This window comes from Diabrotica virgifera, chromosome 7 (assembly GCF_917563875.1).
Source record: "Diabrotica virgifera virgifera chromosome 7, PGI_DIABVI_V3a".
Classification (NCBI taxonomy): Eukaryota; Metazoa; Arthropoda; class Insecta; order Coleoptera; family Chrysomelidae; genus Diabrotica; species Diabrotica virgifera.
Window position 1 is genome coordinate 6,415,614 of NC_065449.1, and position 19,436 is coordinate 6,435,049.

Genomic DNA, 19,436 nt, shown 5'->3' on the forward strand with positions numbered 1-19,436 from the left:
AAATAAAAAAATTAGTTGTAAAAATAACAAATCACAAAAATGATTCCTTTTGGGTCTATAAGTCTTTAAAACCGTCTAAAATCAGTCGATGATAGTTTTTGTGAAAATATTTCTACTTATATAAAAGACATTAGTCTAGCCTTCGATAGATGGCGTAAATTGGGAACAAATTGCTAAAAGCAGCTTTAAACATCTAGGCTATGCAAGTCTCATGCTATGCAAGTTCGTTTTGCCTGAGTATCTCTTGCCTAGCATGATCTTTCTACATCAGAGCTATTTCTGTGCAATTTTATATATCATTCTCATTGTTGCCAACAGAAGAAATTTATCAAAACATTAACTTTACATGTTTCACTTGGAAGTTTCAGTCCAGTATTAATCACGTCCACTGCTGGACATAGGCCTCCCTCAGTTCTTTCCAGTGTTCTCTACACTGGGCGGCTTGTAGCCAATTGCCCGCTACTCTTTTTATGTCATCGGTCCATCTAGTCAGTGGTGGTCCTCGGCTTCTTTTGTATTTTCTGGGCCTCCATTCCATGATTTGTCTTGTCCACCGTCCATCTCGTGTTCTAGCTAAGTGCACTGCCCAGTTCCACTTAAGCGTCTTGATCCTTTCGATGACATCTTGAACTCCTGATCTTTGCCCGATTTGTTGGTTTGTTATGTGGTCTCGAAGGCTCACGTTCAACATTGCAAGTTCCAAAGTTGATTTCATGTAATCGAATGAACTATCTTTCAATAAAGTCGTCCCAGGAACGCAACTCATAAATATTGGCAATATCATTTTAAAGTCTTCTACTTTAAAATGTATACCATACAGGGTGTTTCATTCTTCTTCTTCTTCTTCTTCGCGCGACTAGGATTACTCCTGTTTGTCTGCCTCTTATTGTTTCAGTTGTTGTTGACTGTACATTGTCTTTCCACCTTTTCGGCGGCCTTCCAACGGGTCTTCTGCTATACGGCTTGTTGTCTTTACAGATGTTTGCTAATCTATCTGGTTCCATTTGGTTTACATGTTCGTCCCAGTTTCTCTTTCTTGTTTTTATCCACCTGTAATTGCATCGTTCTCGTATACTTCTGTTGCTTTGTCTGTCTCTTAATGATATGCCCGCTATTGATCTTAATACTTTCATTTCGATATTGTTGATTTATTGTTTCGTCTTTCTTGTATCGGTCCTTGTCTCCGCTGCATATGTTAGGATAGGTCTTACTGTTGTATTGTATACTTTTATTTTGCTTTCCACGGTCAGATATTTGTTTCTCCATATGGTTTCTCGGAGGCAACCACTTACTCTTGCCGCTTTTGTTGCTTGTGCTGTGGTCTCTGTTCTTATATTCCTGTCACTGGTGATCTCTACTCCTAGGTAATTGAATTTCATTACTTGCTCTACAATTTTGCCGTCTATTTCTAACTTGCATCTACGCGGCTCTTTACTTATCACTATACATTTAGTTTTTTCTACTGCTATTCTCATATTAAGTTTATTTGCTGTGATATTGAAAGTGTGGAGCTGCCTTTGTAGGTCATCCTTGTTATCAGCAATTAGTACTGCATCATCGGCATAGCATAGTATCGTGATTTTATGCGCTCCCATGTGGTATCCATGTCGTTTTCTTACTTCGTGAATTATTTGATTCATCACCATATTGAATAACAATGTACTGAGCGAGTCTCCTTGGCAGATTCCTCCTTTCAGTTCTATGCGTTCTGTTTCTCCTGACATTATAACTCTGGTCTTGTTGTTCTTGTTAATTTCATTAATTAACCTTATTAACTGGTGGTCTATTTGTTCAGCTTGTAATAAATTTAAGATATCATTTCGCCTGACCCTGTCAAAAGCACTGTTTAAGGTTAGTGTTTCATTGGGAAACAGAAATACTTTCATGGTGAATAGAGGTCACCGAGACAGTTCTAGATATTTTACATTTTTTGCCCTACCGACTTTTATAACCGAGTTACAGGGTGTTTTATCGATTTCGCCCATTTCTTTCCTAAGCCATAACTTTGGAATCACCCTGTATATTGTTTTGATATTAGGTACACATGTCTCATTCTAAACCTAAACGAACGACATAATAATCACTGGAAAAATTCAGGTCTGGATTAACAAAAAATTATAAAGTAATTTTGTTCCTAAAACCCTGTATATTCAAATTTTGAAAATCTGTTTGTATATTTGAAAAGAGCACAAAAAACTAAGTTTATTGGTTGGCTTCAATTTTTCTGTCCGACAATTTTTTGACTTTAATTTTGAAATTATATTGATTTTTTTAAGAACTCTGACATTAAAATGCAGGTATTATTAACTTTTAATTATAAATTATTAAAGTTAATGAATAAATGCTCATTTTAAAAATAATCAATAATTATTTACGACATTGAAACGATCCAATTACTAATCACAAGAAAAATACAGATCCGGATTAACAAAAAAATATATAAAGAAATTGTGACCTTGAAACAACACCATGTATATTGAAATTTTGAAAATTTGTTTACATATTTTAAAAGAAAATAAACAACTACGTTAAAAGGTGCATGTCAGATTTTTGCGCAGATAATTTAATTACGGCAATTTTGAAATTATATTGATTAATTCTGTCACGGTGAAAAGATGCTGCCAAAAAAATTAAGGTAATTAGAAAATCGATTCGAAATCTTTTAAAACTAGCAAGTAAATGTATCGAACAAAATATCGCACATTTTGAGCAACTCCTACAGTTCAAATATTTTTAATTTCTGTTAAATTGTTGAATTGTTTAAACGATTTTTTTTATTAGATATAGATGTTTTTTTAAATTCTTTACTAAATCATTAAAATATTCCAATTCTCGCAAATCTAATTTTTAATGATGTGCATACAGCTTCAAATTCAGAGAATCCATGAAGTCAGGGTAGTAAATTAGTATTAAGTATTTTTAAAATGAGTATTGATCCATTAAGATTATATTATTAAAAGTTAATAATACCTGGTTTTTAATCTCAAATTTCTTTAAAATTTCAATATAATTTCAAAATAGATGTAATTAAATCATCTGCGCAAAAAATTTAAATAAACCTTTAATCACAGTTTTTTATGCTCTTTTAAAATGCGCAGACAAATTTTCAAAATTTCAATATACAGGGTGTTGGCTCAAGGTCAAAATTACTTTATATCTTGTTGTTAATCCGGACCTGGATTTTTCTTGTCATTAGTAATTGGGTCGTTTCAATGTATTAAATAATTATTGATTATTTTTAAAATGAGTATTTATTCATTAACTTTAATAATTTATAATTAAAAGTTAATAATACCTGCTTTTTAATGACAGTTCTTAAAAAAATTAATATAATTTCAAAATTAAAGTCAAAAAATTGTCTGGCCGAAAAATTGAAGCGAACCAATAAACTTAGTTTTTTGTGCTCTTTTCAAATATGCAAACAGATTTTCAATATTTCAATATACAGGGTGTTGTTTTAATGTCACAAATACTTTATAATGTTTTGTTAATCCGGACCTGAATTTTTCCAGTGATTATTATGTCGTTCGTTTGGGTTTAGAATGAGACATAAGTGTACAAAATATTAAAAAAATATACAGGGTGGTTCTAAAGTTATGGCTTAGAAAAAAAATGAGCAAAATCGATAAAACACCCTGTAACTCGGTTACACAAGTCGATAGGGCAAAAAATGTAGTACATCTAGAACCGCCTCGGTGACCTCTATTCACCATTAAAGTATTTCCGTTTCCCAATTCAACACCCTGTATATGTCATATGTCTTAATTGCCGATATGAATGAGTCAGATTAAATGTATTAGCAGAATTTTTTTACTAAGCAACAAATTTTGTTTAATTTATTATTATTATGTATTTAGATGTGGAAGTGTTGTATATCCACTTCCGAAGTGGAAGTCAAAACGTCAATAAAATCATTTTTCAAGTTAAATTGTGGCTTATTTCCCAATTAGAATAAAAAATTAGAACATTTTTACTCTCATTAAGTAGAAATATTTCCCCTGACCTCACAGATACAGACAGTACTAATGGCAATTGATCTCTAAGCAATATACTAATGTATTATAATATAATTCAACAAATATCTGACAAAATACAACTCACTCTTTTCTAGAAATACCAACTAGATTCATTTTCAAAGAGCTATTTTACACCTATTCTTTTATTTTTTTTTCGAACTCGCATTTATTGTTAAAAAAACCTAGCGGCGCTATAAAATTAAATTTGAGATTCATCACAGTCGTATTGACAACAGACACATAATTTGTAAATCATGGAGCGGCTTATCACATGTCTGTATCATTGCGTGTCATAATCGGAAGATGCATTCGATACATTTGAGTCACTTGTGTCGACGTCACTACTGAAGTCCGAAGGGAACCAAGGTGTGGTTCTTAGCTTCTTATGGGATTTTAGGAAGTTTTCGTAATATAAAGGACACATCAAGCTGTCTTCTAAGTTGGCTAAGCGTTTTATCTTGTCTTCTTCTGGAAAATGAGAAAAATAAAGTTTCAAATTAAAAAATTTCCAATAAAGAAGTTATCAATCGAAATAGCACAGAAAACGACAATAAATATCGTTCCCATACCGCCAGATTGAGAACAGGTGGAATACTTTCTTTGGTTACAACCTCCCGAGATTTTCAAAAATTATAAATCATACAGGATGTTTTTCGGTAGATGGCTCTATAGTGGAACCGCCTAAAAGATGGAATCGAAGGTCGCGTGTTCAGTCGATGCAGGCATCGACAGGCCGTCCGTAAGTAGACCTTCTAAGAAACTGTTTACACGGGCATTATTATTAAGTATTTGTGTTTTGCACTTCCGCTGGCTGGTAAATTATTTTGTTGGCAGTCGGGCATTGCTCAAAATTCTTTGTAGAGTTTACGCGTACGTAAATTAATTTGTATAAAATTTTTGTGGATTACGTTTTACGTTTATTAACGAGTATTATTAATTGTATGTTACGTTTATTAAATATGAATGGAAGCACTCTTTCACCTCCACGAAAAAGATAAAAAAAAAGACATTTAACTGTTGAGGAAAGAGGTGTAATAATGAACAATTATAAAAAAGCATCCCAAGAGTTAGCAGAACCCTAACAAAAAAAAAGAAGAATGTGTGTAATTTATTTTATTTAAAATACATTTTACTGTTGCCAGAAAACAGAAATAAATGTTTATTTCACAAATAAACATTGATTTTCGCTTAAATTCAATGTTCAAGCTAGATCCCGCATCCACCTGCCTCTTGGTTCTGTTGATAATGTTTATATTACTAAATAGAGAATTGAATTCTCTTTTAAATGAGCTACCACACGACCACTCTTCCCTATTTAAGAATAAGGTGTCAGGGTCGTGGAAGGGTGGGGGTTGACAAATGACAGATGTATGTATCGAAAAAATGTGCCCCCCTTAGAACAAAAATCGACTTGTTTCGGTATTTCCTTAAAATCTAATAACTACTGCCAAATATAGAAACTTTTTTATTCCTGGGTTTGTCGGTTTGATAAATAACACTTTATTCTTGTTTAAACGTTTCAGCTACTTGCCATTTTCAATAAGCACGGTCAGGAAATAACAAACTATACATACATATATTTAACATTTACTTTTACAATTATTAATTTTAAATTTTACTAAAATTTACTAAATTTAAATTTTACAAGGTTCATCGAAACAAAAACGTGTTTTTCAATCATGTAAATCATATATTTGTTTTTCAACCGATTCTTACGCATAAAGATATTCTATTCTATTCACACGAATCGCCTTCCATCAAATTTATAAACCGAATTTATCTCTTATTTTTTAAGTTTACTACTTTTAACATAATATTATAAACTTTTTTATTTGTCCACCCTATATATAAAAATTGAAATTTAGATTTTAAATCCATACGCAAAAGCCAACATAATGTTTAAATTTAATGTTAATCAATAACCCGTAACAAACCGTACAAAATATATTATAGCGAGAGTTAGTTCGCTTTTGTTGAGCCGTGTAAACGTAGGAAATGTGATAACATCGAGAGATGAACGTTTAAGAGTGCGTGCCGTTCACGTGATCGGTCCATCTTTTCAGCGACCAGAGAATAGTACATCCGTGACATTTCTTTCTTTGCAATTCGGAAAGGCCCAAAGTGTGATGCCTGGGGAAATCGGAGAGAAGAGGATATGGGTCTACTGATGAGGAGGAAAAAACCTCCGAAACCGGTATAGACTCTTCCTGCACTCTCCGATTTAACCAGAGTATTATGCAGCTGCTGCATTTTCGTGTTGCAAAGAAATTGAAAATGTTTATACATTTTAAATCATTTACTGTTTTGTTGAGTACTAAGGAACCTTTCTTGTTGGAACTTTTACCACGCTGAGCAGATAGGTTGTGAATTATTTAAAATTCTCTCATCTTAATTTCCTCGGCATCCTGTATGATTTATAATTTTTGAAAATCTCGGGAGGTTGTAACCAAAGAAAGTATTCCACCTGTTGTCAATCTGGTGGTATGGGAACGATATTTATTGTCGTTTTCTGTGCTACTTCGATTGATAACTTACTTTGTTTTTCGGTAGTACATCCGTGACATTTTTTTCTTTGCAATTCGGAAAGACCCAAAGTGTGATGTCTGGGGAAATCGGAGAGAAGAGGATATGGGACTACTGATGAGGAGGAAAAAACCTCCGAAACCGGTATAGACACTCTCCGATTTAATCAGAGTATTATGCAGCTGCTGCATTTTCGTGTTGCAAAGAAATTGAAAATGTTTATACATTTTAAAAAATTTCTAGTGTTCTACTACATCATAACAAGATTTATTAGTCATTGCTGTGACATGGAACATCAAACAAGTCAGTATTTCTAGTAACCCTATTCCTATTCGGTATTTTAAAGGAGAACAGCTCAAACAGGGCAGAGTAACAAATGTGGCCAGACAACAGCTTAACCCTTTCGCTGCAGGTGACTCGAAAGAATTCGTTCATTTGAGGCTGATGATATACCACAGTTATGTGCTTGTGTATGAAGCTTAAGTTGCATTAGGATATCTTCATAAGAGTAAGTATGTAAAGGTCTGTTCAATTTGTATGCTATAAACCATAGACAATGCCAAGAACGACATTTTGTCACAAGTAGCTCAAACAACTTGGGAATCACACTGACCTTGCTGATAGGACTGTAGTTCTTAACATTAGACTTATCACTGGATTTATGTACTGGTATGATAAAACTCTTTTTCCATGTGTTTGGAAAAATTTGTGTTACAAGTAAATGATTAAACAGCATGCAAATGGGTTTACTCAAAGTACGGTGTGCAGCCAAATAAACAGTACTACTGAATGGTTTCCAAACGTCGTTATAACTTATGTGAATGTGGTGCTACTGTTAGGTGCTTCAAGACAGTTTTGCAGAAATTTTTTTTAATGTGGAGTACTATTTTCGGCCATACGGAAAAAGTAAAAAAAACGGTCCAAGCTTAAAATTAGTAATGGTTTCAGCAGGACGGAGCAACTTGTTCAAATACTGCTCAATCATTTTGAGTTATTCAAGTTATTCTTGAAACTTTAAGTACCTAAGAATAGGTACCTCTGCAAGAGTTACCGTTATAGAGAAGAACATGAACAGATAAATGATCAGAATCAGAAAGGTTACCAATATTCTGGTCGTCATTAGTGTAAACAGAAGAAAAATGAGATGCACCATAGGTACCACCATAAACATAACATAAATACATACATAATCAATTGCCTCTTTTACTGTGTTAGGTGTCGAGGATACTATAAACATAAATCAGAAGAATAAATTACTTACCAAAATTAGGCACAATCCAAAAGTACTTCCTTTCATACAATCTTTTAAGGCCAGGAATCTGTTGATAACTTTGGTACAGATTTTTGTGTTTTGCAATAAAGCCTAAACATAGCATCTGTAAGGTAGATTCTTCTGATACTGCACAGGTTAACCTAACTGCAGATTGAGCTGCCGTAGAACTAACCATGGGGTATAGTTCTTGGTTTTTAATCCCAGTAAAAGCAATTCCTGAAATTATGGAAATAGTTATATCAAAAGTTCATATAAATCAATTTTTAAGTCCAGTAATAAAAATAATATCGATTATGTATTTTTACATGATGTTAATTTCCAACCACATAGTAAGATTTTTCATCACGTGTTTAATTCTGTCCAATCAGATTATTATTATACCGGGAATATTCTATCTACGATATTATACTGGGAATAATTTTTAGGTATTTTGTTTCTGTTTAATTAAGAGTTTTCTAGTTTTGACAACTAGCACATTTAAGAAAATGAACCATAATAAACTTTTAGTTCTACATCTAATGTCAAATTGGCAAAAAACAAAAATATTAAGTTTAACGAACCGACTATATTATATAGATGGTGTAAAGGCCAAAGGGCGTAACCCCTTAATTTATGAATTTTACAGGAGGCTTAAAAAACTGAATTACTTGTACTATGTAGCTAGTTTCAATATTCTTTTACTATTTACATGTTGCACTTCATCTCCTGAATTAAGTAAATACCACAAAAATTTATATTATTACTCACAAATACAAGAAAAAATAATTTTATATCATATTTTGTGGGTTACGCCTTTTGGCTGGCTTGTTTAAATATTTTGGTACGATTATTGATGAGGATTATGCTGTAAATGTCAGAATCCCCTTTATGTTGGTTTGTATTACTTATTACTGTAATGGGATATTTGTTGTGTAAATGATCTGATAGGTATACAATAATAAATAATCCTAAGTAATGCTATATTACATGTATTAAGATTAACCAAGTAATTATTAAATATTAAACAAAATACAGAGTGGGCCAAAGAAAACAGTCCACCTCGATATTTGGCAGTATTTATTAGATTTTAAGGAAATGAAGAAATAGGTCAATTTTTCAATTTTTACGATACATACATCTGTCATTTGTCAACCCCCTTCCTTCCATCCCCCCCTTATTTTTAAATAGGGAATAGGGTTCGTGTGCTACCTCATTTGAAAGGTTATTCGATTCTCTATTCAGTAAAATTAATATTGACATCATTATTTATACAGGGTGTCCAAGAAAAATTATTTTGAATTAAATTAATTGACACAAAAAGAAAAATGTATGCAATTTATTTAACTCAAAATACATTCTACTACTTACTACTGACAGAAAACAGAGAAAAATGTTTATTTGACAAATAAATATTGTTTTTTGCTTAAATTCAATATTCAACCTACCAAGAGGCAGATGGTTGGCAGCTTGAACATTCAAATTAAGCGAAAAGCAATGTTTATTTATCAAAAAACATTTTTTTCTGTTTTGTGACAGCAGGAGAATGTATTTTGAATTAAATAAATTACATACATTCTGCTTTTTGTGTCAATTAATGTTTGCTGATGACCTTAAAATATTTCGAATAGTAAATAACCTAGTTGACGCCTCTTTGTTACAGAATGATATTAAAAGCTTAGCTAGTTGGTGTGAGGTAAACATGCTATACTTAAATATAAAAAAATGTTTTAAAATTACTTTTGGAAGATCAAGAGAGTTTGTAAATTATGATTATTGTATAAATAATGTACCATTAGAGGCACGTTATAATATTAAGGATTTAGGAATAAATTTTGATTCTAAATTAACTTTTAAATATCACATTAACGAAACTTCAGCTAAAGCATTAAAAATGTTGGGATTGATTCTAAGAAACTGTAATCAGTTTTCAGTACAAACTTTAAAAATGTTATACTTTAGTTTAGTTCGATCAGTTTTGGAGTATGGTTCTCTCATTTGGTATCCTTCATATAATAGTGACATCTACAGCATCGAGAGAGTTCAGAATAAATTCTTGAGGGTATGTGCTTACAAGATTGGTTTTATTAGAGAACAATACACATATGATGATATACTGTCAATACTAAATATCTCACCACTACATCATAGAAGGTGTCAAGCGGATTTATGTTTCCTTTTTAAGATTATAAATGGATATGTTCAAGATCCAGAGTTACTAAGTTTAATAAGTTTTAATGTTAATATGTACTAGAAGAACACTGAGATTATCAACATTCCATTTCACACTACAAATTATGGTCAAAATGAACCCATTACAAGAATTTTACGAACTGCCAATGAGCACAGCAATAGTTTAGAGTTATTTGGAATATCTATAGCAACATTTAAGAAATCAGTTGAGAGATTTTGAGCATTATATAACTTAATAACTTAAGCTACTACTTTAATTGAATTTTGTTTAATTTTAATTTTGGTTTGTTTTTTTAACGCAACCTATTGAACCTATGCTTTGAAAAGGTCATATTTCTGTAAAAATGGTGTATCCGTAAAATAAATAAATAAATAAATTAAAAAATTTTCTTGGACACCCTGTATAAATAATTATGTTAGTGTTTATATTACTGAATAGAGAATTGACTAACCTTTTAAATGAGCTAGCACACGACCCCTATTCCCTATTTAAAAATAAGATGTGGGGGAAGTGGAAGGGAGGGAGTTGACAAATGACAAATGTATGTACCGCAAAAATATGTCCCCCGTAGATCAAAAATCGACCTGTTTCGTAATTTCCTTAAAATCTAATAAATACTGCCAAATTACGACGTGGACTGTTTTCTTTGGCCCACTCTGTATACAAAAATTAGGCTTCCTCATCAGTTTCAGCAAGTTTATCTGGCTCCAAAGTGTCTGATCTCATTTTGATATATTCTTCCTGGTACCGATTTGGAATAACATTATTTATTAAATTCTTTAGATTCTCGTAATTTTTAGATTATTATTATTATCGCGGTTATTTATAGCGTTCTTCGCCTTCCTGTTCCCAGTTTTTTTTAGATGCCAATTTTAATTCTTCGTTGTATAGCGGTACCAGTGAAGGTGAAGTAATGGTTGATCACCTTGTATTGTGCCCTTTCACACAAATTCTTATTTCTTCACTTTCCGGATCTAATGATGCTTTTGCTATAATCTTGGAAGAATTTTGATCAGGTGATGCCAAGGAAAAGTTAGGCTTACGCCAAATGTTGGGATGAAATTGTGTAACCGCCAAATGTACATAATGACATTTTTCTGGTATTCTATAGGTTTATAGTAATAGGTGGGGTACAACCTTTGTCCGAGAGGTGTATTTCTGGTTGATCTTTCAGAAAAACCAAAAATCTCAATTTCAAATTTTTGAGGGTTACGCCCTTTGGCCTTTACACGATATATAATATATTTATATTATAAACAGTGTACCTTATACAGACACGTAATAATATTAAAGATTTGGGTATAAATTTTGATTCTAAATTAACTTTTAAATCTTGTACTACTATCTCAAATATGTATATATCTCTTTTAAAGCTTACCTAAAGGTTTTCTATTTAAAAAATATTCTAAAGTTCCTCTGTTCATATCTAAATGAACGCCGATAGAGCTTCCCAACCCAAATTTTGATCCATACTTCCTAACTAGTTTGTTGTGTTGAATAAGTCCATGGTAGGAGTATCCCCATGATTGAGAATCAATTCCTAGTAGACTACAGAACCTAAATTTCCAGTCAGAGAATACAACTTTTGCTGTACCAACACCTACCATCTAGAAAATCAGAAAAAGTAACAATTTAGTGTAATGAATAGACTTTTTAACCATTAAATCCTAATACCTGACCTAATAAGTTGTGAAATAAAAAGAGATGAAACTAGTAGAGGTGGGAAATTATCGGTATAAACATATAAATTTACATTACATTACCATATTTCCCACCTTAACCATACTGATTGAATAAATTAAGACAGATAAGTAAAAAGCTAGTAAAAAACATTCATTAGTAGTCATATTAATTATAAATCAAACTGATAATAAAAATAACTCAACTAAAATACTTTACTAAGCATCATATTGTCCTTTTCATGAGCATTTTTCAGTGCGTAACAAATGATAGGAAAAAGGGTAAGTCCGTGATAATACACATTTATGACATTTATTCTAACATGACATTTTAGTTAAATCTGACAGTTGTCACATTTTATTTTCAATTTGGAATAAAAACAAAGCAAATGTGTTTCTTGCATTTATAAAATGGTATTTTCTTTGACTTGTATAGTCTTATAAATTATACAGATTATATTTGTAATATTATTATCTAATTAAAAAAAATTATTTTTTTTATTATGGCGCCATCTATCGACAACTAGAATAAATGTTATAAACGTCACCGACGAAATGTAATCACTGACGTGCCTTTTTTCTGTCACATACAATTTAATGCGTTAGAAAGAAATCGAAAAACTGTGACGCACTGAAAGATGATCATGAGAAAAATAATACTAAACACCATAAGTATAAATTTATGACTGAAGTCAACTGAGCTAACCTCTGAAGGTGGAAAATATTGTAATATAATGTAAATCTATAGGTTTATACCGATAATTTAGACCTCTACTTGTTTCATCTCTTTTTATTTCACAACATATGTTTTCCATTTTTTGTGTTATTTGCATGCTCATCACTGTATACCAATACCAATTGGTATTTACTGTAGTTAGAAGATCACATAAATAATAAAATTAACTTTGTTTAACTATCTAATGTGGGTTTCACCAAAGATAAATAGTAGTTTATTCGATGAATAAAGTTATTCAACCAATAAACTGACACATCTATGTTTCACTAACATCAAATAACATTTTATTTATTTATTTATCAAATGAGTATTACTCTTCGAATAAATTGACAAGTTAATCTCGCTTTAAATATCTATATGTCTTTATCACCAAATATATGTTTACATCTGTGGTATACCTCGTAGTTGTACCTCCTCCTCCAAATACCATTTTCACAGATGCCACCGAATATTCCTCTCAGGATCCTTCGTTCAAATATAAGCAGAAGGTTTTCATCTGCCTTGGAGATGGTCCCTGTCTCCGATCCATATGTCAACACTAGCATATCTTTATGTCTTTAGCACTAAATATATGTTTATATCTGTGGTATACCTCGTAATTGTACCTCCTCCTCCAAATACCATTTTCACAGATGCCACCGAATATTCCTCTCAGGATCCTTCATTCAAATATAAGCAGAAGGTTTTCATCTGCCTTGGAGATGGTCCATGTCTCCGATCCATATGTCAACACTAGTTGTATAAGGAAGGGTTTTGTATATGGTTATTTTTGTTTTTTGGCTTAAGTTTCTGCTTCTCATATGTCTACTGGTTCCAATGATTTAATGTGATAATAAACAGAATGTACAAAAAAGAATGTGTGTGTACTTTGTACGCACGTAAGAAGTTATACTTCTATTATATGATTTAAACGAAATTAATATACTTTTTATTTATATTTTGTTTAAATATTAAACTAATTTATACTTACTACTTCTCAAACATTTTTATTAGAACAGTGCCAAAAATTAAAATAATAAAAGAATAAAACACACACAAACACATTAAACAAGCCACAAATGATGTCTGAACATTAATTGTCGAAAAATTTTTTAACTAAATACGTATTTTCTGAAAATACAATTATATAATAAATATACTTACAATCATAAAATGTATTAAAAAAAACAAAAAAGAAAGTTTCTATTGGGACTCGAACCAGCGCTGATAAGAGCGGTTGGTATTGGAATTCATTCGCCTTCTCCGCTTAGCCACGGACATTATGTGTCATTATTTACGAAGATCGACTAACTAAACGGATTAAACTTGTGATATTTTGAAAATTGATCAAATTATTTTAATTTTGAATTGAAAAAATACAACAAAACATAGAGTAAAAAACAATATATTAGGTGAATATTGATAGAAATTTTGATGGTAATCAAATTATATAAATAAAAGTATTACATACTATGTATTTTGGCAGATCAAATAGGTAGGTTTATACCCATGATACATTAACAATTATTACGTACCTGTTGCTTTTAAAAACTATTTAAAAGTCACTACAATATTATAAACTTTTTTGTTTCTGTCCTCACAACAATAAAACTAATATATTATACATTTGTTTACCTTTACCTTTACCTCCAAACCACAGCTGCCATATCGGATAATTTTTGACATGTCATTTGAACATCCAATCAGAACAAAGTTATAATGCGCATGCGCCGGGCTGATAGGTTTTAACATATAAAAAAATCACCCTCTATCGCCGGTAAAGAAGTATAACTTCAAAAAAGGTGACATTTCAGACCCCAAGAACTACAGGCCTATTAGTTTGCTCTTCCATAATTACATACAAACTATTCAGAACGATAATAACAAAATAGCTTGTGAACAAACTGGATAGTTAACAACCTTGCGAACAAGAGGCATATTGAAGCAGAGGATGACCACTGACCACCAACTACATGGACAGATGATGTAAAGTACATCACTACAAATTGGATGCAAGAAGCACAAGATAGAAATAGGTGTAAAATTTTATGGGAGGCCTACAATCATCAGTGTACAAATAAATACAGGCTAATAAATGATGATAAATTGTAAACAGACAGCACAACTCATACTTTAACCCCCTCAGGCAGACAATCATAACATACTCACCACATCAGTTCCATACATATTTGAAGTCATTTGCACTTCCCAATAATAATGTAAGTTCCTCTCAAATGGTACAGTTCCTCTCACAGCTGCAGTACCAGAACTGTAGCAAGGATGAAATAAAATATCCTTATTATCATTAGTTATTTTCGTATCGGGTGAACTATGGGCCGGGGACCATTCCCAAATAAATATCCCGATATCTTCAATACATTTGCACTGCACTGCATCTGTATTTAGTTTCGCTTTTTCTCTGCATTTTTCAATACACAACGGGTGCTTACACTTCATGATTCTCACCTTAACGTTGCCCAATAGTGTTGCAAATGATTCCCTAATTAGGATTTACTGTAAATACCTCTAATTATATTTCTAATCGTTTTCTTTTATAGAGGCACTCGTTTCATTAATGGTATATTTACAATTCTTTGACGCAATTTGACGTAACCAGTTCTTGCTAAAGCTGCGTTTGCATTAAAAAAGTTTGTTCAGTCAGTTCAGTGTCTGTGACAGTTATTAAATCTGATTGGTTGTTGTTGACGTGTGTCATAGATACCGGAACACAAGAACATTGAAATTTGGCAACAGTGAATAGAGGGCCTAGAAAAACACTTTTTTCATAGTGTACTATGTATCCAGGAACCACATAATTTTCGGATTTTGATAATGTCATATTCATATACGGACGAAAAATATTCTACCTTTACAGTATAGATTGTTTTTGTTCTCACTCATACTTACGGAACAGAGTAACCAAGAAAATAAGTACCTTCATTGACATTTTTAACCTTTTTTTCATTACTTGCTTTATGTCTTATGTCATCGATGGTTTTGTTTATGCTCGAGTGACATTTTAATGACAGCACAGCAATGAACAGAGGAGTGTATTGATTTAATTTTCTATAGTTTTTCTTTAAAAATAAGCATTCGAAATATGGGAAACGTTGACACGAAATTAAATTTTAGAAAAGCTGTCGTTCAACTCACATCAAAGTCAGAGGTAATTAACTCTTTAAAGATAAATTCTCCATTAAAACAAATTCGTATTTTCAGCCAATTGACTCCAGTGACGATTCATTTTGGGAACAGTTTTGGTCAGAAAACGTAACGAATGTTCAAGATATATTTACGTTGGTCCCAGCGACAGAGATAAGACAGTTACGGGAAGATGCCCCCTCGAATTTGGCGACGTTGTGCTATAAAGCTGTTGAGAAACTTGTAAAGGCTGTTGATAACAGTTGTCGTACACATTATGAACAACAAACTGGTAAAAAGTTTTCATTTTTCATATTTTCTTAATGTTAATTCATTTAACAGTATTTAAAATGCCTTTTTGCCCAACATAATAGTGTTAAAATTTCATACCTTAGCTTTCTTGCTATTATAGCTTTATTTATCAAATAGCTATTAAATTTTAAAGGACATAGATAAGGACATATAGGACGTATTGATTAATTTCGTATTGTACTTAAATGACAACAGTAATTGGTCATTATTTCCAATATTATTTTTAGCATTCATTCAACATAGATAATACAACAAACTAGTTATGTTATACCTTACAGATGCTTTAAGTACCTACACTTCTATAAGAATTTAACGTACCATCTTAAAATTGGAACATTTTTGATGTCTCGAATTTCCTAAACCTGCCCAATTTGAGTGATTTTTTTTAAATATTGTTGTTGCCTTATTCTTTAACGACGTTCTACACCTTCGACAAAGAATTAAGGATTTGCATGAAATTTTAGTATGTTATAGTTTACTTAAAAAAACTAAGACTTGATTTTTTAAAAATTGTTTTACCGTGCCGTTTAATTACTATTAAGGGTCAAAGTTAAGTTTTAACATGGGCTCTTATGGGAATTCTTAAAAAGTTTATAACTTTTGACCCAAATTTACGATTTTTAATTATTTGTGCTTAAATTAAAGGTTTTTTGTAAGGAATAACATATTAAAAAATGAGGATTGTTTACCGTACCATTTATTTTTAATTTATTTATTATAATTAATTCCGTAATTTATTCCGTAATTTCCGTAATATATTATAATTTATTTTTATAAAGTATTCAATACTGAAACATATGATTTGAGTATTCTGCTATAAATGCATTGTTACCAACTTGCGCTTGCATATAAGTTTACCCCCTTTCCTCTGAGAGGCATACCCCGCAACGAAGGTGTAGAACGTCGTTAAGAATATCACTGTAATAAAGTTGTTGCTAGACATGTAAATGTTATTGTATACCAGGTATAACAGTCACACTATATTTTTTTCTCAAAGTTAGGAACACCCAGTGAAATAGTCTAGCATTTATAAAATATGGAAATTAAAACTCAATTATAGTCTTAAGGCTGTATGACACTATGCATTTTCTTGTATCATTTCTAATATCGTTTCTGATACATTTTCTTATATACATTTCTTGTATCGTTTCTTGTACGTACATTTGTGCTCTGTATGACACTATGCAAGTTCTTGTATCGAAAATTGTATGAAATTCAGCACGTGATTGGTCGAAATGTTGTTTGTCACGTTACATTGGTATGGTAGTACTGCGTCTACAGCTGATTTTAAGGATTTTATAACATTTATAAACTTTTAAAAACAAAACATTTTAATGTTAACCAGAATTTTTACGTTGACTGTTGATTATTTGTGTTTTTTATTTTGTTTTGATATTTGTGCTAAAATATTTGCATTAGAATAATTATCTTCAGTTTGATCCAAATTAGGAACTATTGTATTTTCCTCTATTAAAAAATTATGCAACATGAAACCCAAAGTTATAGTTTGAACTTTACTAGGAGCTAAATATATGGTTAGAATAGAATAGAATAGAATACTTTATTGGTATAGCTTTACAGCTGCCATCATAAAGATGGATATACACGTCAGATATACAACACAATATAGTCACAGACACATAATCAAATACCTATACATACACTTAAATTTTAGATTTAACATAATGTACATTGATAAATATGAAAATTATTAATATTAGACAGAACTCATAACAGCAATCTAGTTGCTAAGTATTCTTCTACACTGTAGAATGCATGTTTACTCTCTATTCGGTAGGGATACACCGGTCACGGATTAATAAAGAAACAAACGAATCGGCAGGTCGATTGTAATATTTTAGGTATACCAGTAACATAAGCGTAGACCTCGGGTGCGTAGAGGGCCAATATCTATTTAATTATTGAATTTTTAGTAATTTTTTGATTAAAATTTAATAAACAGGATAATTTAAGGAAAAATAATAAGATAAATAATAAAATACAATGCACCCTTGTTAGAAATACCTTTCTTAGCAAAAACTTAATACTAACTTAGGAGTAAGATTATGCAAAACACCTGACTAGAACATTTTCCCGAGCAGATGCGAAGAGACTTCCTTGACTAAAAGAACAATTAGGATTTACCCGCAAGTAATATTTTAAATACGAAAAAATATATAGATTAGTGCCGATTCGATATGCGGTCTACCATCCAATATGCGGTCTACCGCAGAGTAACTAATTCGTTATGTGGTCTATCACAGAGTAGTTATTTCGATATGCGGCCACCACTAAATAATGTTAATGCATTCAGTAAATTTTGCAACTACTCGTATATACAGTATGGTGCAAATGAAAGGAATAAATTCTTTATTTCGTAAACCGATGACATTAGGGAAAATCCCGAAACAGGTCGATTTTTGTTTTTAAATTATGATATTTTGAATGAAGTAAAAGACAGACGTACTCTCAATCATTTATTGTAACTTCCGACGACTGGTTTCGCTCTCTAAAGTATGCAGAGCATCTTCAGGTCAACGGTTACAAGTAACTAAATGATTCGGTTACAAGGAGGTACTACCTCAGTATTCATTAACATGATATATCTGCTTAAGTTATGCTAACGGGATATGGTGGAATAGACGGAGAATGTTGCAAAGGTAAACAAGTTTATGGAATTTGGGAATTTTTGAGGGTGAAGAGATAGTTGGTGAAAGACAACCAACAAATCTGTACCGGTTTTAAAGATTTTTATTTCTATTTATTAAAAGATTTTTGTTTTTATTTATATTTATTAAAGACTTCTATTTATTAGTGTATGTGTTAGTGTAAGACTAACAACGTTTGGATCAAAACGGGTCGATATCTAATATGTATGTTAGATGTGGACGTGCAGCTGTAACCTAAATTGTTAAAGTCAATACTCCTTGATGTTTTAATGAGAGGAGTAGTGGTCGTAAAAAGAATGAAAAATCGGAAAGCTTAAAAATTGTAGCTAAAAGGGTATATTAGCAGTCATATAGTAATAACAGTAATAAATGTGAATTGATAGACAACAATGTAGGTACATGAAATTGAGATATAAATTAAAGGGTGAGAATTAGAGTAGAAAAGAAAAGAAAGGAAGGGATTAAAATTCAGTTGAAAGTAATTGATTGTAAATTGAGATTATGTATTATTGATATAAGCAGTGAAGAAACATTAATAAACTATTGAAACAGATAAAAGAAAGGAATAGTAATAAAATATATTTTGGGGGTATACCTACATTGTGTTTTAAAATCTGTCAATAAACCCATTCAACATATGATATTTTGGCATATATATCATACTAGTGTCGTCATCCATCTGGGGGTGATGACGTAATCGATGATTTTTTTAAATGAGAATAGGGGTCGAGTGCTAGCTCATTTGAAAGGTCATTAAATTCACTATTTAGTCATATAAACATTTACACAATTATTTGTACAGGGCGTGCAAAAAAATTTTTAATGAAATTATTTGACAAAAAAGAAGAATGTATGTAGTTTATTTAATTCAAAATACATTTTACTGTTGCCCAGAAACAGAAAAAATGTTTATTTCAAACATAAACATTGCTTTTCGA

At 31.4% G+C, this 19,436-nt stretch overlaps 2 protein-coding genes across 2 annotated transcripts in view; one reads left to right on the forward strand and one right to left on the reverse strand.

The window, feature by feature from the left end:
• Window positions 1–4,049: 4,049 nt before the first annotated feature.
• Window positions 4,050–14,997, reverse strand: LOC114330844 (SPRY domain-containing SOCS box protein 3). The gene is made up of 4 exons (XM_028280264.2): window positions 14,546–14,997; window positions 11,361–11,589; window positions 7,801–8,028; window positions 4,050–4,484 (listed from the first exon to the last, which is right to left on the reverse strand). Exons 1-4 carry the CDS (start codon window positions 14,831–14,833, stop codon window positions 4,297–4,299), a joined length of 933 nt encoding a protein of 310 aa, XP_028136065.1. The 5' UTR covers window positions 14,834–14,997; the 3' UTR covers window positions 4,050–4,296.
• Window positions 14,998–15,347: 350 nt separating this feature from the next.
• LOC114330843 (protein HID1) overlaps window positions 15,348–19,436 on the forward strand; it is a 44,549-nt gene continuing 40,460 nt past the window's right edge. Inside the window, exons 1-2 of the mRNA XM_028280263.2 lie at window positions 15,348–15,542; window positions 15,596–15,809. Of these exons, the coding sequence (XP_028136064.1) occupies window positions 15,477–15,542; window positions 15,596–15,809 (280 nt within the window). The 5' untranslated portion in view covers window positions 15,348–15,476. The remainder of the gene's footprint in view (window positions 15,543–15,595; window positions 15,810–19,436) is intronic.

Bases quoted from the DNA above. Each gene is read 5' to 3' on its own strand.
- LOC114330844 (XM_028280264.2), bottom strand. From the start codon at position 14,833: ATGAAGTGTAAGCACCCGTTGTGTATTGAAAAATGCAGAGAAAAAGCG. The intron at 11,590-14,545 runs GTGAGTATGTTA...CTGATTTTCTAG, and splicing joins ATATGTATGGAACTGATGTG to ATGGTAGGTGTTGGTACAGC. The intron at 4,485-7,800 runs GTAAGTAATTTA...CTCATTTTCCAG, and splicing joins TTGGATTGTGCCTAATTTTG to AAGAAGACAAGATAAAACGC.